This window comes from Otolemur garnettii, unplaced genomic scaffold (genome assembly GCF_000181295.1).
Source record: "Otolemur garnettii isolate 467f Iridium unplaced genomic scaffold, OtoGar3 scaffold00044, whole genome shotgun sequence".
In the NCBI taxonomy this organism is placed as follows: domain Eukaryota; kingdom Metazoa; phylum Chordata; class Mammalia; order Primates; family Galagidae; genus Otolemur; species Otolemur garnettii.
In genome coordinates, this window is record NW_003852439.1 from 224,972 (window position 1) to 248,313 (window position 23,342).

The 23,342-nt window shown below is 34.1% G+C and overlaps 1 protein-coding gene across 1 annotated transcript in view; it reads right to left on the reverse strand.

Moving 5' to 3' along the window:
- LOC100950607 (ATP-binding cassette sub-family A member 3-like) overlaps positions 1-23,342 on the reverse strand; it is a 305,157-nt gene that overhangs the window by 137,953 nt on the left and 143,862 nt on the right. The window contains exons 11-14 of the mRNA XM_023513852.1: positions 22,545-22,674; positions 14,834-14,988; positions 14,285-14,440; positions 13,685-13,895 (exon numbers count right to left, since the gene is read on the reverse strand). Of these exons, the coding sequence (XP_023369620.1) occupies positions 13,685-13,895; positions 14,285-14,440; positions 14,834-14,988; positions 22,545-22,674 (652 nt within the window). The remainder of the gene's footprint in view (positions 1-13,684; positions 13,896-14,284; positions 14,441-14,833; positions 14,989-22,544; positions 22,675-23,342) is intronic.

A 23,342-nucleotide genomic window follows, 5' to 3' on the forward strand; every position in this document is an offset into this window, starting at 1 on the left:
AAAAAAAAAAGAACATAAACCCAATCTTTGACCAAGTATTCTGCTGCTAAATACAAAAAAACTCCACTATTAAGTACTATTAAGTATTAATATCCAAGACAAACTTTTTATCCAAGACAAACTTTTACTCAAGAGAGATTTTTTAGAAGCAGGTTTATGGCACATTTGTTATGATGTTTGAAAATCAAAAATGTCCTGAAACAACATAAAAATCCATGAAGATTAGAATGTGTGTAATATTGACATGTGCAACAGTATAGAATCATAAATATATCATGCCAAAATAAAGAAACCAGAGACAAAAAAAAAATGTGTTGTAAATGTGACACTCAAGAATAGGTAAACTGATATAGAGTAATAAAATTGGAAAGAAAAAGGGAAAAGAACTGATAGAAAGATATTCAAAGGACAATTATACTGTGTTTAAGGAGCCCCCAACCCAATTTCACCTTATCTGCTCAGCTAGCCAAATGGTGAAAAATAATCATGGGGATGAATCCGTAGAAAAACTCTGGAAACATGAATAATCAGAGTAGATCAACTCCCTCAAGGAATGACAAAGTGGAAACACCAGAAGATCCCATTCATAAACAAATGGGAGAGATGTCAGAAATTGAATTCACAATTTGGATTGCAAATAAGTTTAACAGATGGGAGTAAAGTTGGAATTAGAAATTCAAGGAGCATTTCAAAAGTTGTCTCAAGAATTCAATGAATGCAAATTCAAAGATGAAATCACCAAAGATTTTGACACATTGAGGCAAGAACTTGCAGCCCTCAAAGATCTGAGAAATACAGTAGAATCCCTCAGTAACAGAATGGAGCAGGCAGAAAAAAGGGTTTCTGACATTGAAGAAAAAGCTTTTGAATGCTCCCAAAAGCCCAAAGAGGAAGAGAAGTGGAGAGCAAAAATGGGTCAGTCTATCAGAGAGCTCTGGGATAATTTGAAGAAAACTAATATTTGCCTTATGGGAATTCCTGAAGGTGACAAGGTTGCTTTGAAAGGCCCAGATGACCTACTCCAAGATAATAGAGTAGAACTACCCAGACATTCCAAGAGATTCAGAAATTCAGATAGAAGAAAGTTTCAGAAACCCAGCATGACTCAACCCAATGAAGCATCTCTCAGACACAATACAATTAACTTCACCAAAGTTAATATGAAGGAGAAAATTATTCAAGCAGCCAGATGTAAGAAAACCATAATCTGCAAGGGGGAGAATATTAGAATGACTGCTGATCTCTTTGCTGAAAACTTTCAAGCTAGAAGAGGGTGGTCTTCAACCTTTAACCTCCTACAACGAAGTAACTTTCAACCCAGGATCCTATATCCAGCTAAACTGAGTTTCATTTATGATGGACTAATTAAATACTTTAATGACATCCACATCTTGAAGAAATTTGCCATTACTAAGCCAGGTCTCCAGGATATTCTCAGATCTATCCTCCATAATAACCAGCACAATCCTATACCACCAAAGAAAACTGACTCAGAAAATTTTGATCAAATTCCAACTGCCACAGTGGCAAAAGGATTAAAAATGGCCATGGGACTTTTGAAAAACTTGATACCCAAAATATTACAAGGCTTATCAATATTCTCAATTAATCTGAATGGCTTATATTGCCCTCTAAAGAGGCACAGGTTGGTTGACTGGATACAAAAACTCAGGCCATATATTTGTTGCATACAGAAATCTCATTTTACCTGAAAAGATAAATATAGACTCAGGGTGAGGAGATGGTCATCTGTAATTTAAGCAAATGGAAATCAGAAAAAAGCAGTTGTTACAATTTTATTCGCAGATACAATAATAAGCTTTAGACCAAAAAAAGTAAGGAAAGATAAGGATGGTCACTTCATATTTATTAAGGGTAACAATCAACAAGATGAGATTTTAATTATTAACATTTATGCACCCAACCAGAATGTGCCTCAACTTATAAGAGAGACTCTAACAGACATGAGCAACTTGATTTCCTCTAGCACCATAATAGTCAGAGGTTTTTACACCCTTTTGGCCGTGTTGGATAGATCCTCCAATAAGAAACTAAGCAAAGAAATTTTAAACTTAAACTTAACCATTCAATAATTGGATTTAACAGACATCTATAGAACATTTCATCCCAACAAAACTGAATACACATTCTTCTCATAAGCCCATGGAATATACTCCAAAATTGACTACATCTTAGGTCACAAAGCTAACCTCAGCAAACTTAAAAGAATACAAATTATTCCTTGCATCTTCTCGGACTATCATGGAATAAAAGCTAAACACAGTAACAACAAGAATGTGCATACTCATACAGAAACTTGGAAACTAAATAACCTTACGCTGAGTGATAGCTGGTTTGTAGATGATATTAGGAAGGAAATTACCAAATTTTTGGAACAAAACAAATAATGAAGACACAAATTACCACAACCTCAGGGATACTGCAAAGGCAGTTCTAAGAGGGAAATTTATAGAATTGCAAGTCTTTCTCAAGAGACTGGAAAGAGAGTAAGTTAACAACTTAATAGGGCAACTCAAGGAACAGGAAAAGGAAGAAAATTCTAATCCCAAACCCAGCAGAGGAAGAGTAATAACCAAAATTAGAGCAGAATTAAATTAAATTGAAAATAAAAGGATTATACAACAGATCAATAAATCAAAAAGGTGGTTGTTTAAAAAGGTTAGTAAAATAGATAAACCTTTGGCTAACCTAACCAGGAATAAAAGAGTAAAATCTCTAATTTCATCAATCAGAAATTGCAAAGATGAAATAACAATAGACTCCTCAGAAATTCAAAAAATGCTTAATGAATATTACAAGAAACTCTATTCTCATATTCTCAGATATACAAAAATTTGATGGAAATAGACCAATAATTGGAAGCACGCTGCCTTCCTAGAATTAGCCAGAATGAAGTGGAAATGTTGAACAGGGCTAAATCAAGTTCTGAAATAGCATCAGCTATACAAAATCTCCCTAAAAAGAAAAGCACAGGACCTGATAGCTTCACATCAGAATTCTTCTCAACATTTATAGACAAACCAGTGCCTATATTACTTAACCTTTTCCAAAATATAGAAAAAGAAGGAATACTACCCAATACATTCTATGAAGCAAATATAACCTTGATCCTCAAACAAGGGAAAGACCAAGAAGAAAAGAAAATTATAGCCTAATATCACTAATGAATAATCGATGAAAAAATATTCAATAAGATCCTAGCAAACAGAACCCAGCAACACATCAAATTACACACCACAACCAAGTGGGTTTTATCCCAGACTCTCAAGACTGGTTCAATATATGTAAATCTATACATATAATACATCACATAAACAAATTAAGAAAACAAAGACCATATGATTCTCTCAATTGATGCATAAAAAGCTTTTGATAATATCTAGCATCCTTTCATGATAAGAATACTTAAGAAAATTGGTATAGAAAGTAAATTTCTTCAACTGAAAGAGGCCATCCACAGCAAACCCACAGCCAATATCATATTGAATGGAGTTAAATTGAAATCATTTCCACTCAGGAAACAGGTAAGGGTCCCCATTGTCTCCTCTGCTTTTCAACATTGTAATGGAAGTCTTAGAGAAAAGGCAATAAAGTATATCCATATAGGGTCAGAGGAGATCAAACTTTCACTCTTCACTGATGATATGATTGTATATCTGGAAAACACCGGGGATTCTACTACAAAACCCTTAGAAGTGATCAAAGAATACAGCAGCATCTCAGGGTACAAAATCAACACTCATAAATCTGTAGCTTTTATATATACCAACAGCAGCCATGCTAAAAAAATAATCAAAGACTATTCCTTTCCCAGTAGTGCCAAAGAAGATAAAATATTTGGGAGTTTACCTAATAAAGGATGTGAAAGATTTCTATAGAGAACTATGAAACTCTAACAAAGAAAACAGCTGAAGATGTTAACAAATGGAAAAACATACCATGCTCAAGGCTGGGAAGAATCAACATTGTTAAAATGTCCATACTACCTAAAGCAATATACAATTTTAATGCAATCCCTATTAAAGCATCACTGTCATACTTTAAGGATCTCAAAAAAATAATACTTCATTTTATATGGAATCAGAAAAAAACTCGAATAGAAAAGACATTACTCTGAAATAAAAACAATGCAGGAGGAATTATACTACCAGACTTCAGACTATATTATAAACTAATAGTGATCAAAACAGCATGATTCTGGCACAAAAACAGAGCGGTAGAGTTATGAAACAGAATAGAGAACCAAGAGATGAACCCAGGTACTTATTGTTATTTGATCTTTAACAAGCCAATTAAAAACATTGAGTGGGGAAAAGATTTACTATTTAACAAATGGTGCTGTGTGAACTGGCTGGCGACCTGTAGAAGACTGAAACTGGACCCACACCTTTCACCATTAACTAAGATAGTATAAAGTATAAAACAAAAGCTGGTGGCTAAACCTGTTGCATTTAGAATGTAAGTCCTGAACCAGGTTCAGGGCCAGGTGCATTTCCTGATCCTTTTAAATTAATATCACTGAGAACACATATGGAAAGAGTTTTGTAATATATTATCATCCATCAAAACTGAATTATTAAGAGAAATTCTGGAAAGGTGGCCAACTAGTAGCAACACTCAGCAGAGGGAGAAAAGCTGGTCATAATTGGATGCTATGAAGCTGAAGGTGGGGAGATGAGTCAAGAAAGAAGTTCACAAGCTGTGACACCAAGGAAGAGCATTCAAGAATATTTACCTTGATGGAGCTGGAATATATTCTTCTTAGTAAAATATCTCAAGAATGGAAAGAAAAGTATTGAATGTAGTCAATACTACTATGAAACCAGTATATAATCACCTACACATTCATAGGAATGGTAAAAAGTAACTAATCCAGAAAGATGAAGGGAAGAGAAAAGAGAGGGAAGGGGAGGAGAGAGGCTAGAAAGAGGGAGGGTTTTTTTGGGGATCCAACCTAATGTGCATAATGCAAAGATACATTTCTATACTATTAAGATAGAGTATGAATGTTTTTGCCAAAAAAAAAAAAATAAGCAAGGAGATGGTTATTTTAATCAGTTAGATGTAAGCATTTCACATTGTATGTTAAATCAGCATATTTTACCCCATAAATGCATTAATGTACATATTTATGATTTAATAAACAATTTAAAAAAAGAAAACAAATTACAGGTACAAAGCCTATCAACTAGAAGATGGGAGACCCATTACCCAAGCAGGAGGCCCACCCTGTGGGCTCTCTGCTAGCAAGCAGGGAACAAAAGATCTCTCATTTTACCTCACTGGAGAGAGCTACTAAACACTGGGTCTCTTTCTCTAGGGAGGTCCCACTTGTGAACTTAGACACCACCCTGCCTGGCATAAAATTGAACAAATATTCTCCTCCACAATTCTAAACTCCAAGTCAACCCTTCCCCCCTCACATGGTGGTCTGAAGTACTAGCCCTTGAACTATTAGAGACCCTTGCATCCCTCTCTGTTGAGCAGAGTTTGTACTGCTCAAAACAATTTGATTGGGAATCATGTCTGGGGGTGTCCACCTGGGGACACTCTGAGATTGAACTTTGAAGTTCTGTAGTGGAAAATAACTAAAGGGTGGGGATGGGGTGCTATAACTGTCTGTATCTCTCCACAGCCAAGATCTAAACCTAATACCATGGCTTCCTAGGATAAGGTAGAGGTTGGCTGATTTCAAAAAAGAGCCAGCTTGCACTATCTCACCAAGTAAGTCTTGAGGGTCTTTAGCCAAACTCTGAGAGGGGCCTTTGTAAGGTTGTAGGGGATAAACCACAATTACAAATACTAGTGCTATGCAAAGGGCTGATTAACTCTACTACCTGGGAACCCCAATTCAGTCTCACACTACCAGTTCCAATAAGCAAATGATAGAAAACAAAGATGGGGCAGAACCCATGAAAGAACTCTGGCAACATGAATAACTCTGGTTAGAGTAGATCAACCTTCCAAGGAATGACAAAGGAGATACAACTGAAGATGCCATACATAGACAAATGGCTAAAATGTCAGAAATAGAATTCAGAATATGGATGGCAAATAAGATAAATAGAATGGAAAAAAGTTAGACATTGAAATCCAAAAAATAGTTCTAAAGTTGTCTTAAGAAATCAATGAATTCAAAGACAAAGTCAGCAAAGATATGGACATAATGAGAAAAGAGATAACAGAGCTCAAGGAAATGAAAAAGTTACTCAAGGACCTCCAAAATACAGTAGAATCCCTCAGTAATACAGTTGACCAGGCAGAAGAAAGGATTTCTGAAATTAAAGACAAAGCTTTTGAACATTGCCAAAAGCTCAAAGAGGCAGACAAATGGAGAGAAAAAAACTGATCATTCCCAGAGAGAGTTGTGGGATCACTCCAAAAGATCTAACATTCATCTTATAGAAATTGCTGAAGGAGAAGAGGATGGTTCTAAAAGCACAGATGCTCTTCTCCAAGAGATTATGGACGAGAATTTCTCAAGCATTGCAATAGATAAAGAAATTCAGATAGTAGACAGTTTCAGAACCCCAGCAAGACTCAGTCCAAATAAAGCATCTCCTAGATACATTGTGATTGACTTTGCCAAAGATAAGATGAAAAAGAAAATTCTGCAAGCAGCCAGATGTAAGAAAATCATTACCTACAAAGGGAGAAATATCAGAATGACTTCAGATCTTTTACCTGAAATCTTTCAAGACAGAAGAGGATGGTCATTGACATTCAATCTCCTAAAACAAAATAACTGCCAGCCCAAGATCCTGTATCCAGCTAAACTGAGTTTCTTTTGTGATGGAGAAGTCAAATACTTTAAGGACATACACATTTTGAAGAAATTTGCCATAACTAAGCCAGCTCTCCAGGATATTCTCAGGCCCATTCCCCACAATGACCAGCACAATGGTCTACTACCAAAGTAAACTCACTCAGAAATTTATAAACAAAACCCAACTTCCACAATGGTGAAAAGATTACAGATGTCCACTAGATATTTGAAAAACATGACACCCCAAAACCTACCAGGATTGTCAACTCTCTTCATTAATGTGAATGGCTTAAATTGTCCTCTAAAGAGGCACAGGTTGGCTGACATAAACTCAGACCATATCTGCCACATACAAGAACCTCATCTTACCTTCGAATCTCATCTTATCTTAAAGGATAAAAATAGGCTCAGGGTGAAGGAATGGACATCTATGATACAGGCAAATGGAAATTAGAAAAAAGTAGGTTGCAATTTTATTTGCAGATACAATTGGCTTTAAACCAACAAAAATAAAGATAAGGATGATAATTACATATTTGTCAAGAGATTTCAATAATTAACATTTATGCACCCTACCAGAATGCTCCTCAATTTATAAAGTAAACCCTAATGGATATGAACAACTTGATATCTTCTTGCACTATAATAGTGGAGATTTTAACACCTCTTTGACAGTTTTGGATAGATCCTCAAAGAAGAAACTAAAGAAATATTAGACTTAAACCTAGCCCTAGAACAAAAGGACTTAACAGACTTCTACAGAACATTTCAACCTAATAAAACTGAACATACATTATTCTCATAAGCCCATGGATCATCCTCCAAAATTGATCATAGCTTAGGACACAAGTCTAACCTCAGAAAATTTAAAAGAATAGAAATTATTCCTGTATCTTCTCATACCACCATGGAATAAAAGTTGAACTCAACAGCAAGAGAAATATTCATACTCAAACAAAGTCATGCAAACTAAATAATCTTAGCCTGGATGATAGCTGGGTAAAAGGCAAGATTAAGAAGAAAATCGTGAAATGTTTGGAACAAAATGATAATGAAGACACAAATTATCAAAACCTGTGGGATACTGCAAAGGCAGTCCTAAGACAGAAATTTATAGCATTGGAAGCCTTCATGAAGAAAACAGAAAGAGAGAAAGCCACCAACTTAATGGATCATGTCAAGCAACTGGAAAAGAAAGAGAATTCCAACCCCAAACCCAACAGAAGAAAGGAAATAACCAAAATTAGGGCAGAATTAAATGAAATTGAAAACAAAAGAATCATTTAGAAGATTAATGATTCAAAAAGTTGGTTTTCTGAACAGATCAATAAAATTGATAAACCTTTGGTCAATCTAACCAGAAACAGAAAAGTAAAATCTCTAACATTGTTTATCAGAAAAAATAAAGGAGAAATAACAACAGACACCCCAGAAATTAAAAAAAACCTCAATGATTACTATAAAAAATTCTATTGTCAGAAATATGAAAATCTAGAGGAAATGGACCAGTACCTGGAAGAATGCCACCTTCCTAGACTCAACCAGAAAGAATTAGAAATCTTGACTAGACCTATATCAATGACAGAAATAACGTCAATAATATGAAATTTCCCAAAAAGAAAAGCCTGGGACCAGATGGCTTCCCATCCACATTCTATCAAACCTTTAAAGAGGAACTAGCACTTATATTATACAAACTTTTCCAAAGAATAAAAAAAGAAGAAATACTTCCCAATACATTCCATGAAGCAAATATAACCCTGATCCACCAAACCAGGTAAGGATCCAACAAAGAAAGAAAATTGTAGACCAATATCATTAAAGACTACCAATGCAAAAATATTCAATAAGATCTTAGTAAACAGAATTCAACAACACATCAAAAAAATTATACACCATATCAAGTTGGTTTTACTCCATAGTTATGGGATTGGGTCAATATATGTAAATCTACAAATATAATACATCACATAAATAAAATAAAATAAAGACCATACGATTCTCTCAATAGATGCAGAAAAAGCTTTTGAGAATATCCAGCATCCTTTCATGATCAGAACACTTAAGAAAACGGGCACAGAAGGGACATTCATTAAACTGATAGAGGCCACCTACAGAAAACCTACAGCCAGTATCATATGGAATAGAGTAAAATTGAAAACATTTTCACTCAGATCAGGAACTAGACAAGGATGCGCATTGTCTCTGCTGCTATTCAACATAGTAATGGAAGTCTTAGCCATAACAATCAGGTAAGAGAAAGTGATCAAGGGTATTGAAATAGGGTCAGAGGAGATCAAATATTCACTCTTCACAGATGAAGATGATATAATCTTATACCTGGAGAATCTCAAGGACTCAACTATAAAACTCTTAGAAGTGATCAAAGAATACAGCAACATATCAGGATACAAAATCAATACTTACAAATCAGTAGCTTTTATATAAACCAACAATGCAAGGACTATATTCCTTCTATAGTAGTGCCAAAGAAGATGAGAAATATCTGGGAATTTACCTAACAAAGGATGTGAAAAATCTCTATACAGAAAATTATGAAACTCTAAGAAAAGAAATAGCTGAAAATGTTAACAAATGGAAAAACATACTAAGCTCATGGCTGGAAAGAATCAACATTGTTAAAATGTCCATATTACCCAAAGCAAAATACAGATTTAATGCAATCCCCATTGAAGCACCATTGTCACACTTTAAACAGCTTTAAAAAATAGTGCTTCATTTTATATGGAATCAGAAAAAACCTCGAATAGCCAAGGCATTACTCAGAAATAAAAAACAAATCAGGAAGTATTAGATTACCAGACTTCAGACTATACTATAAATCTACAGTGGTCAAAACATCATGGTACTGGCACAATAACAGAGAGGTAGATTTATGGAACAGAATAGAGAATGAAGAGATGAACCCAGCTACTTATTGTCATCTGATCTTTGATATGCCTATCACAAACATTCAGTGGGGGAAAGACTTGCTATTTAACAAAGGGTGCTGGGTGAACTGGCTGGTGACCTGTAGAAGAGTGAAACTGGACCTCCACCTTTTGCCATTAACAAAAATTGATTCTCACTGGATAAAAGATTTAAACTTAAAATATTAAACTATAAAAATACTAGAAGAATGTGCAAGGAAAACACTTGAAGAAATTGGTGTGGGAGAATATTTTATGAGGAGGATCCCCTGGGCAATTGAAACAACACCAAAAGTACATTACCAGGATCTGATTAAATTAAAAAGATTTGCACAGCCAAGAGTGCAGTAAGTAAAGCAACCTTCAGAATGGGAAAAGATTTTTGCAGGCTATGCTTCCAAGAAAAGTCTGATAACTAGAATCCACAGAGAACTCAAACTAATCAATAAGAAAAGAAAAAATAAGCTCATTTCTATGTGGAGACTTGAACAGAAACTTCTCTGAGGAAGATAGGTGCATATCCTACAAACAAATGAAAAAATGCTCCTCATGTCTAGTCATCAGAGAAATGCAAATCAAAACCACTTTCAGATATCCTCTAACTCCAGTAAGATTAGCCCCCATAACAAAATCCCCAAGCTACAGATGTTGGCATGGATGCAGAGAGAAGGGAATGCTTCTACACTGCTGGTGGGAATGCAAGCTAATATGACCTTTTTGGAAAGAAGTTTAGAGAATACTCAAGTAACTAAAAAAATCATTATATAATCACCTACACATTCATATGAATGGTAAAATGTAAGTGTGGTCCAGAAAGTAGAAGGGAAGGGGAGAGGGGAGGGGAAGGGGGGGACAGAAAGAGGGAGGGTATTTGGGGGGACCTCACCTAATATACATGATGCAATGGTACATTTCAAAACTATTAAGTAAAGAGTATAATTGTGATGGGTGTATTAATCAGTTCAATGTAAGCATTTCACATTGTATATCAAATCAGTACACTGAACACCAGAAATGCATCAATGTACCACAGTTATGGTTTAATAAAAAAATTATCAAAAAATGATTAACAAAATGAAAAAACAAACCAAAGCTGGAGACATCACCATACCAGACTTTAGGCTGTATTGCAAGTCCACAGTGATCAAAACAGCATGCTAGAAGCCCAAGTGCCCATTGATCCATGAATGGATCAATAAATTGTGGTGTATGTATACTATGGAATACTATGCAGCCATAAAGAAAGATGAAGACTTTACCTCCTTCATGTTCACATGGATGGAGCTGGAAAATGTTCTTCTTAGCAAAGTTATTTCAAGAATGGAAGAAAAAGTATCCAATGTACTCAGCCCTATTATGAAATTAATTGGATGGGTGGAGGGAGGTGATTGGAGGGATCACTTCTATGGTTTATCTTACAAGGGTACACATGAATCTTTCTAAGAGTAGAATATAAACGTCTTAACACAATAACTAAGAAACTTATATGAAGGCTAAGTTATCCAGTTTGATGAAAATATTTCAAATTGTATATGAAAACACCACACTATACCCCATGATTGCATTAATGTACACAGTTATAATTTAATAATTAAAAAAAGCATGCTATTGGCACAAAAATAGAGACAGTGACATTTGGAACTGAATATAAAAACCAGGAAATGAAACTAATCTCCTATAGCCATCAGATCTTTGATAAGCCAAATAAGAGCATATACTGGGGAAAAGTATCCCTATTCAATGAATGGTACTGGGAGAATGAGATAACCACATGTAAAAAACCTAACAGGATGCACACCTTTCACCACTTACAAAAATTGGTTCAAGATGGATAAAAGATTTATATCTAAGGCATGAAATGATAAAAATTCTTGAAGAAGGTGTATGAAAAAGTCTTAAAAATGTTGGCTGGCAGAAAGATTTTTATGAAGACCTCTGTAGCAATTGCAACAACAACTAAAATCAACAAATGGGACTTAATTAAAGTGAAAAGCTTCTGCACAGCTAAGGACACAATGATCAAAGCAAATAGACAACTTTCAGAATGGGAAAATACATTTGCATATTGCAAATCTGACAAAGGCTTGATAACAGGATCTATAGAGAACTCAAATCAATCAACAGAAAAGGAGCTAACAATCCCATCTATCACTGGGCAAGAGATATGCACAGAATCTTCTCTGAGGAAGACAAACAAATGGCTAACAAACATATGAAAAAATGCTCATTGTCCCTAAATCATAAGAGAAATGCAAATCAAAAGCCCTCTGAGATACCACCTAACCCCAGTAAGATTAGCCCACATCACAAAGTCCCAAAGTTTCAAATTCTGGCATGGATGTGGAGAGTGAGGGATGCTTTTACACTGTTGTTGGGACTGCAAACGAAACAGCCTCTTTGGAAAGAAGTATGAAGAATCTTCAAAGAACACAAATTAGATCTCCCCTTTGACCCCACAATCTCACTACTAGGCATCTACACAAAAGAAAAGTATCATTTTATCATAAAGACATCTGCTCTGGATTCATTATTGCAGCTCAATTTACAATTGACAAAATATAGAAACAACCTAAATGCCCATCAACTCAGGAATGGATCAACAAACTGTGGTATATATATACCATAGAATATTATTCAGCTGTAAAAGACAGTGACTTCACACCTTTTGTATTAACTCAGATGGAGTGGAAACACGTTCTTCTCAGTAAAAGTATCATAAGAATGGAAAAGCAAATACCCAATGTACTCAATCCTAATCTGAAGCCAGTAGGCAATCTAATTCACATACATACAGGAGAAAAACTCATTTATATTCAACTTGTGGGGGTGGAGGAGGGAAAAGGGTTTGAGGGTGCTCCCACTGAATGGGCACAATGTAGACATGCATGGTACAACTGGTGTCTTGAACACAACTACAACAGGGACTCTACCTAACAAATTGAAATATTGTGACTTGATTGTTTGTATCCTCACATTAACCTGAAATAAAAAAAAATATGACCTAGCAAATGTAAGGATGCTATTAGTACATATTTGATACTCTAATGTTCAGAAACATTCTTTGGATTGCGATAAATTATTCTGCTCTTATAAAAGCAATTCAATTCTGTTTTTTAAATTAAATCATAGCTGTGTACATTAATACTATCATGGGGTACAGTGTGTTGTTTCTATATACAGTTTGAAACACTTTCATCCATCTGGTTAACATAGCCTTCATATCATTTTCTTAGTTATTATGTTAAGACATTTATATTCTACATTTAGAAAGACTCGCATGTACCCCCATAGGATAAACCATAGACATGATCCGACCAACTTCCTTCCCTCCACCCATACTCTCTCCTCTCCTCCCTCTCCCCTTTCCCTGTATTCTTGGGCTAAAATTGGGTATAGCTTTCCTGTGAAAGCTATAAACTAGTTTTAAAATAGGGTTGAATACATTGTATACTTTTTCTTTCATTCTTGAGATACTTTGCTAAGAAGAATATTCTCCAGCTCCATCCATATAAACATGAAGGAGGTAAAGTATCCCTATTTCTTTACGGCTGCATAATTCTGGTTTGATAAAAGGTACAAGCAGAGATATCCAGTTACCTATACTTCCCCTGTAATCCTTAATCCACCAGTCTGCTTATCTATTTTTTTCTTATCCATCATTTGTCTACTTCTCTCTCTTTCTCTCATTATTTTGAAGGTACTGATACATTAAAACACATTTAAATTTAAATAGAAGTCATATGAAAGAAAGGAACATGAATTTTGTATAATTGAATATTTAACTGCAAAATAACTTTGAATTTTGAAGAAAATGAGTATTATTTCAAAGATCTCATAGTTGACTCCTAATTAATATAAAAGAGGGAATCACTGAATTTTCTGTAGATTAACAGAAAACAATAAAATTTATGTTAGAAGAATATTATTAAGAAATCATTATGCTAAGAATAAGCAAAGGGAGACAGACCATATAATTTTTTCAGGAAAACTGAAGAGCCACAGCACCGCAGGGATCCCCTGACCATGATGGCTATGCGGTCACCAAGGATGTCAGCTTCATCCATAAGGTGGGTGGTTAGTAAAATAGTACGATCCTTTTTATATTGCTGAAGGAGATCCCAGGTGACTCTCCTTGAGGCTGGGTCCATGCCGGACGTTGGCTCATCAAGTATTACTACCTAAAGACCAGAAGAATAATTCTATGAACATGGTTAAATACTATGTCCTGGTGCTCCTCTTGTCTTACCAGTTTTCACTTGTTCAACTAAGCTAAAATAAGTTTAGAAAAAAAGTCAATTAGAAATGCTGTAATAATTCTGAACTAGTGGCCATGTTATATCAACAAGGTTGATAATGTGAATCCCATTTGATTTTCATTTAGGAGTTTCCTTTAGACTGTTACATCCATAGAGACTCTCAAATTTGTGTTAGCTGATTCTTTTCAATGAGCTGCAATGTACAGGGAAATCCATATATACTTTTTCCCCCTTCCTTCCTTCCTTCCTTCCTTCCTTCCTTCCTTCCTTCCTTCCTTCCTTCCTTCCTTCCCTTCATTTCTTGATTTTACCTTGGAGCCTCCTATAAGTGCTATAATGACGGACAGTTTGCGCTTCATTCCTCCACTCAGTGACTTAGATAATGCATTATGTTTTTCTAGCAGTTTAAAAGCGGACAGCATGTTGTTGATTTCCATAGGAATTGCCTTTTGATGTATTCCTTTTATCTGGAAAGAGGAGACAGAGTTCACATATTGTTTCTTATTTTAGTCCTAGAAATATTTTATAGCAGCTCTTTTTTTATATTACCAAATTTTCTTCTTTATTTTTCCATTTTTGGGTAAAGGAGATGGGAAAAAGGTTGGAAACCCTGAACCAAAATGAAAATTTGTTTTGTAAGGATAACAAAGAAATTCTATTAGATTGCTTCTACCTTAACATTGGTGTGTAATAGCCCTTTTTGTACCTCCTCCATGTAGGAACTTATTCCCTTTGCATCTCGTTATGTTTAAAGACAAATTCATGAAAATAAAAACGTGATCTTCAAAAGAACAAGGATATCTATAGCAATCTACTTGAAGTACATGAATAAAGTGGAAAAGAAAACATCTTTGGCTCACCACACCATAGAAATAAAGGTGTTCTGATACTGTCATGTAATTAAACAACAGGTCATGCTGGGGGCACAAACCCAAGGATTTTCTAATCTGGACCATCTGCCTCGAGATGTTATATCCATTAATATAGGCCTTTCCACTGGTGGGAGGGTAGAGACCTAAAATCAAGTAAAAGACAGAACAGAAACTTGACTTCTGAGAGAGAACATGACAACAAATTGTTCAATAATTTGAAATTTACATATGGATTATGCATTACCATTAGCAGTATCTTACACAGATCACAATTCTATAAAATATGGATTTTTTTAAGGAACAAAATTAGAAATAATTTATATTTTTCTATTTAACTCTGTTTTAATTTTCAATGAGCATGAGTGAGTGCAAATTACTTGAGTAATAAAATACAAACTAGTGTTGTCTTAGCATATTCCAGCAGTGTCACTGGCAATTTGACATCTACAAATTATGTTACAAGCTTTGCACTGCCATAGGCTGTGGTAGAACATTTTAAAACCTGAATATCCAGATGATAAAACTGCTACGCTTGAAGAATTTAAATTCTGGTTGGAGGAGATACAAAATGACTTATAACAATTTAAAAATACTTAGAAATCATCTATCCATAGCTATGATAATTGGTTAAGTTTAATAGAGAAAATATCATTTAAAACCTGATAACTAATTATTCCTATTTTACACAAATATTACTAACAGTGTTCAGAGATGTATATGATTACAACAGTGATCATATGTCCCAAATTGCCTTTGTTGTCCTTCACTTCCATTTATTTTCACATATATTTTAGAGTTTTTATTTTTAATAAATTGTGCCAATTTTTATTGACTTAAAATGAGACTGTTTGACCATTGATGCCTGTGACTCCTCGTTGCTGTCATAGGCCTTTCTTTTATGATGTTAATGATTTAAATCTTCTCTTTTCTGTTGTCCAATCTAGCTAAAGCTTCACCAATTTTATTATTCATTCAAATAACTGATTAGGTTTCATTAATTTTCTCCAATGTTTTTAATATCTCTATTTCATCAATTTCTATTCTAATTTTTATTTATTTCCTTCTAATTGCCTTGGGTTTACATTTTTTAAAGTTTCTCACAGTAGGTTACATCGTTTGAAAATTTTCTTTTTATGTAGGCATTTCCAACTATAAATTTCCCTCTAATCACTGCTTGAGCTGTGTCTTTTAAGTTTTGATATGGTGTGTATTCATTTTCATTTATTTCAAAGTGTTTCTTAATTTCCTTTGTGATTTCTTTTTTATCCATTATTTAAGAGTTTGTTGTTCAATTTTCACAAATTTGTGAATTCCAAATTTCTTTGTTATTAATTTATAATTTTACTCTGTTATGATTTGATACTATATTTTGTGTGTTTAAATCTTTTAAATTAATTGAGGCTTGTTTATGGCCTACTGTATAGTCTATCCTGCAGAATATTCTGCGCATAGTTGAGTAAACATTTTGTTGTTATTGGGAGAAGTGGTCTATAAGTGTCTGTTAAGTCTCTTCATAGTGTAGTTTGTTTAAGTCTTCTATTTACTTGTTGATGTTCTGCTTATTGTTTCTAGTCCTTATTGAAAGCTGGATTATAATTGGAAATTAAATTCCAATTATAATTTTTGAATTTATCTATTTTAGGCATAAATTCTATCAATCTTCACAAATTTTAAAGCTCTGTTACTAGGTACATATGTTTATGATAAACATGTTTATATTAAACTGATAAGTTAGCCATTTTATTGTTATAACATATCCTTCCTTATCTTTAATAAGATTTTTCACTTTAAAGTCTATTTTAGTTGATATTTCTATACTCACTCAGCTTTCTTGCAGTTGTTTTCATGATATATCTTCTTCCATCATTTACTTTCAACCTGTTTGTATATACAGTGTGTCTTCTATAGACAGCACAGACTTTGGTCTTATCCAGCCTGATAATCTATGATTTTTGCACAGATTATTTAATCCATTTACAGGTAATATTATTAATGATGTAGTTGGGTTTATGTTGGACATTTTTTGTTTTTTTACCTCATGCCTTTCTTTGTCCCCTCATTTGTCCTTCATTGCTTTCTTTTTCATTAAGTGAATATTTTCTACTGTAACATTTTAATTCCTTTGCTAACTTTTTTCACTACATTTTTCTGAATCATTTCCTTAGTGTTTTCTTTAGGGTTTACCATGTACCAAAATCTTAACTTATCAGATTCTACATTTCAGATTTATACTAACATTTCAGTGAACTGTATAGTCGTTACTTTTATATGGCTCTATTCTCTCCATGCTACTATTGTTATATATATTCCATCTATATATATAACTAACCACATATATGTATAAAACAATATATTACTGACTCCCAAATATATTGTTATAATATTCTTAATTAATTTTATATTTATTAAGGAAGTTGAGAAATATAAGGAAAGTATATATTTATAGAGTTTATTTACTTTTTCATTTACCATTATTGGTTCTTTTCATTTGTTCATGAGGGACAAATCTATAAATGTAATTCACCACATAAAAAGAAGCAAAAACAAAGACCATGTTATCCTCTCATGGATGCAGAAAAAGAATTTGACAAAATTCAGCACCATTTTTTTGATAAGAACACTTGACAAAATTGGCACAGATGGGACATTTCTCAAAATAACAGAACCCATGCATGAGAAACCCACAGGCAAAATCACATTAAATGGAGAAAAAGTGAAAACATTTATGATTAGAACTGAAACCAGGTAAATATAACCACTATTTCCACTACTATTTAACATAATTCTGGAAGTCCTAGCTACAGCAATGAGCTAAGTGAAGGATATCAAGGATATCCAGATGGGGAAAGAAGAGATCCAAGCATTGCTTTTCACTGATGATATGAGTTGTATACATTGAAAATCCCACAGACTCAGTCAAGAGACACCTGAATTGATAAATAAATATAGCAATGTTTCAGGTTATAAAATCAGTTTACACAAGTCAGTAGCTTTCATATATGCCAACAACAGTCAAGCTGAGAATCAAATCAAAGGCACAATACCCTTCACTGTAGCATCGGAGAAAAGGAAATACCTTGAAAGATATTTAACAAAGGAAGTGAAAGATCTCTATTGATAGAACAATAAAATACTGACAAAAGACATCCCAGAGGACTTAAAACTGATGGAAGAATATACCATGCTCATGGATTGCCAGACTCAACATTGTTAAAATATCTGTACTACTCAAAGTAATATACAGATTTAATGCAATTTTCATTAAAATAGCAAAGTCATATTTTTTAGATCTTGAAAAAATAGTTTTATGCTTCATGTGGAATCAGTATAAACCCTGAATAGCCAATACAATCTTACATAATAAGAACAAATCTGGAGGCATCACTTCATGCTATTACAAGTCTGGAGTCACCAAAAGAGCATGGTATTGTCATAAAAATAGAGACATATATTTATGGATCAGAACAGAGAATCCACATAAGAAACCATCCTCGTATTACCTTTGATATTTGACAAAGCAAACAAAATCATACATTGGGGAAAATAATCCTTATTCAATAAATGGTGCTGGGAAAATTGGATAGCCACATGCACAAGATTGAAACAAGATCTTCACCTTTCACCATCTGTAAAAATTAAGTCAAGTTTTAAACCTAAGGCATGAAACTATAAGAATTCTAGAAGAAAGTGTTGTAAAAACTCTTGTAGATGTTGGTCTAGTGAAAGAATTTATGAAGAAGACCCCAATGGCAATCACAGCAATAACAAAAATAAATAAATGGCTTGGCACTCATAGCTCAGTGGTTAAGGCACCAGCCACATACGCTAGGGCTGTCAGCTTGGGCCTACTAAACAACACAACCTGGGCCTACTAAACAACAATGACGATGACAACAACAACATAGTTGGGCATTGTGGGGGCACCTATAGTCCCAGCTACTTGGGAGGCTGAAGCAAGAGAATTGCTTTAGCCCAAAAGTTTGAGGTTGCTGTGAGCTGTGATGCCACAGCACTCTACCAAGGGCTATATTGTGAGACTCTGTCTCAAATAAATAAATAAATATAATAAATGGAACCTGACCAAGTTAAAATATTTCCACACAGCCAAGGACACAATCAACAAAGTAAACAGATATACAAAGTGAAAGAAGATATTTTTCAGTTCCTTGAGATAATATGTGCTATATATATGATAAAGGACTGATAATGCGAATTTACAAAGAACGTAAGCAAACCAACAAGGAAAGATCAAACCCCATTAAAAATTGGGCAAGAGGCATGAAGACAAACTTTTCTAATGAAAATAGACTAATAGACAATGAACACATTAAAAAATACTCTAATCATAAGGGAAATGAAAATCAAAACCACACTGAAAGATCACCTAACCCCACTGAGAATCCTTCACATCACAAAATCACAATGCAACAGTTGCTGGTGTGGATGCAGAGAGAATGGAAATTTTTTTTATTTCATGTTCATTTTTGAAACAGAGAGGTGAGGCTCTTGGTTGACACTTTTTAAAAAAAATCATCATTGTCATTATTTTTTTGAGTTGGAGTTCTTGCTTTGTCACCCAGGCTGAAGTGCAGTGGCATGATCATAGCTCACTTCATCCTCAATTTCTTGGATTCAAATAATCCTTCTATTTCAGCCTCCCCAGTTGCTGGGACTAGAGGCATGGGGCTCCTTCCTTGGGTAAGTAAAACATTTTTTTTTTAAGAGACAGGGTTTCGCTATGTTGCCCAGACTGAAGTGATCCTCCTGCCTTAGCCTCTGAAGGTATTGGGATTACATGTGCAAGCTGCTGCATCTGGCCACTGAAAGTCTTTTCTTTCAGTACTTTATATATGTCAACCCATTGATACATGGCCTACATTGTGTCTGACAAGAAGTGGGCTCTTAGACTTATTGGGAATCCATTTTATGTGATGAGTCTTTTTTCTCTTGCTTTCAAGATTTTCTCTTCATTGTTCAGAATTTTTACTATAGTGAGTCTGGGTGTAGAGCTCCTTACATTTATCCTATTTGGAATTTGTTGAGAGCTTCTTGGCTGTGTAGATTAATGTTTTCAGTAAATTTGGAAAGTTTGCAATCATTATTTCTTAGAATATGCTTTATGCTTATTTCTTTTTTCCCTGTTTTTCTGGTACTTGTATTATATGTATATTGAGGCACTTAAAGATATCCCACATTGTTCTAATGTTGTCTTAATTTTACTTCATTCTTTTCCTCCCTATTATTAAGGTTGCTAAACTCTATCAATCCATCTTCAAGTTCACTGACTCCTTCTTCCAGTTTGTGCCTATTACTGAATTCCTTTAATGAATTTTCCCTGGGGTTATTGTACCTACTTTAGAATTTCCACTTGGTTCTTTTCTTGTGATAATCTATCTTTTTGTTAACATTTTCTATTTTATAAGATATTGTCTTCATACCTTTCTTTACTACTTAATCATGCATTCCTTTAGTTCTCAGAACATTTTTATAAAGGTTACTTTGAGGTCCTTTTAAAATATGCCTAATTTTTTTCCCAGTGTTTGGGCCACACTTTCTTATTTTGTTAATGTTTTGTAACTTTTGTTAAAACTGGTTATTTTATAATGTAGTTTAGCACTTCTTTATAGTAACTTTGAGTATCTATTCACCTTAATCTTCAATAGAAGCTTTTTTATTGTTATTTGCTCATTTACTTGTTTTGTAACTTGGGTAGACTATTTAGAGAGTTCTATTCCCCCTGCAGTGCAAAATCTTTGGTGTCACTGTTCAAAGGATGCCACTTTCTGCATATGCCCAGTCATGTTGGAATTAAGCAATTTTAGCATTGCTCTTTCTATTTCTTTCTCTTTCCTCTATTAAGCCTTCTGCCCTATGTGATATCCCACCCAGAAGTATGGTCCACTTGATATCGACTGATCACTCTGTAATTTTCAACAATTTCCCAGGGCATAAATTTCTCAGTAGCTTAATTCAGTTAAATTCATCAGGGATAGTTTCTAAAGCAAGTCTTTAAGGTTTGTTCTGGCTGAGGGGGGTTCCTCTCACTTGTATTTTTCTGTAGTTCTTCATTAACTAACAAGTCTATGATTTACCTTGCTCATCTCAATTAGTAGGAGATATTTCTTTAAAAGTGCCTTTAGTTTTGAACTTCCCCATGCTGTCTTTAAATAAATTCAATTCTTTTGGAGATATCTTTGGAGCTCTCATTTTTAGGGATTACTTCTTCTTCTGGACAAAATCTCTGAGTTTTTACTAGTATTTTTTCTTTTTGTCCTTCCTTCTGGCACTCTAAATTTGTGTGTATGCGGGGCAGATTAAATAGTCCTTTGGAATTAAGTTAGTATAAATCTGAAATGTAGATTCTGATGAATGAAAGTGTCTTAAGCTCCAAAGCAATTATTATGGAAATAACTCAAAATGCAGGTGGAAAAAAGTATTAAAGGAATTAAAATATTACATTAGAAAATACACACTTAATGAAAAAGAAAGAAATAAAAGAGAAATAAGGGAACAAAAAGAGACAAGAGAAATAGAAAATAAAAAGTTAAAATGTCAGACATAAACCCAACTATATTAATAATAATATTAAATGTGAATGGGTTAATCAATCCACACAAAAATCAGAGATTATCAGATTGAATAGAGAAAATGTGATCCAATTCTGTGCTGTCTACATGAGGCAAATAGGGAAATATACAAATAGGTTGAAAGTAAACATATGCAAAAACACATATCACGTATAAAAATTTTCTATTTCTTATATTTTCATCAATTTTACCATTTCTGGTTTTTTTTTTTTAACCCATATGAGTTTTGGCCTGGCATTATTTACTTTCTGCCTGAAAAACTTCAATTTCTGGGTTTGCTCCCCTTCCTCTGGGGATAGACCAATGTATAGTATAACATATTTTGGTGACTGTTCATGGGTGGGCGAAAAGAATATGTATTCTTTGTTGAGTAGAGTCTTCTGTAAATGTTACTAGGATTGCGGTGGTTAATGTTGAGTTCTTCAAGATCTTCATTGATTTTTTTTTTTTGAGACAGAGTCTTGCTTTGTAGCCCTCAGTAGAGTGATGTGGCATCACAGCTCACAGCAACCTCAAACTCTTGGGCTTAAGCAATTCTCTTGCCTCAGCCGCCCGCCCAAGTAGTTAGGATGACAGGTGCTCACCACAACACTTGGCTATTTGTAGAGATGAGGTCTTGCTCTGGCTCAGGATGGTCTCGAACCTGTGAGCTCAGGCAATCCATCCACTTTGGACTCCCAAGTGCTGGGAATACAGGCATGAGCCACTGTGCCCAGACCTCTTCATTGATTATTGTGTACTGGAGACATCAATTGCTGGGAGAGTGTTATCAAAGTATACAAATATAATTGCAAATGTCTTTTTTTTCAATTCTATGAATTTTTACTTTGAGTAATTTGATGCTATCCTTTGACTATTATTAAGAATTGTTATGTCTCTTTGTGGATTTTAAAATTATTATGCAATGTCCTTTTTTCTCCACCTCAAAAGGAATACTAATTTTAAATTTCATGTTAATTATTTGCAAAGTTAAAAATAAAGTGGATTATTAAACTGCATATCACTGAAATCAAATCACTAAACTGTAAGTACCAAGATGATATACAAAAGTCTGATTGATTTATCTAGAGTTTCCATGTGGGAATAATCTCTGAATAGAGTGAAATACCTACCTGAGAGAATGGATAGAGTAGTGGATTTTCCTGCCCCATTATGTCCTAGAAGAACAGTGATCTGTCCCTCATACAAATTCAAAGACAAGTCCTTTATAGCTACTTTGTTCTCATTGTTCACCCGAAAGACCTATAGGGAAAACCCCACAAATATTTCACAATCATGTTGCAAGAATAAGCATCTATATCAACTATCTGTAGAAGAAAAATAAAGTATCAATCTTGTTAGGAACACAATCAAGAAGAAAATGTTGAGCAGGAAAAAAAAGATATCTGAAGACATAACATGAGTTTTAGATTTTCACAGTATTCTTGCAATTCTTCACGGAGCATGGTCTCCAAATATCACACTGATGTATCACACACCTTCTGGGTGAAGAGCACACTTATAACTGTGACTTAAAATATACAAAGCAAACTATGTAACCAAAACATGTGTACTCTAGTTCTGAAATAAATAAATAAATAAATAAATGAATAAATAGATAGATAGATAGATAGAATTTCACTATAGATATAAAACACTCCCTGGGAAAACTCATTCATTTCTGCTATTTTTCAATTATCATCTTGAAGCTTAAAAATGCACAATCTTCTTCAGTCAATGTCTTTGTACTAATCTAGATAACTTCCAATTGAAAATTTACACATGGAAAACAATTTTAAGTTTCTTATGTGTAGACTAACATTGCTTCTAATTAAGATGTAAAAAGCTGGAAAGAGTTCATTCCAACTCTAGCAACCAGTAGAAGCTGAATAATCTACAAAATTGTGATTTTCTCGAGCCCATCAGATATG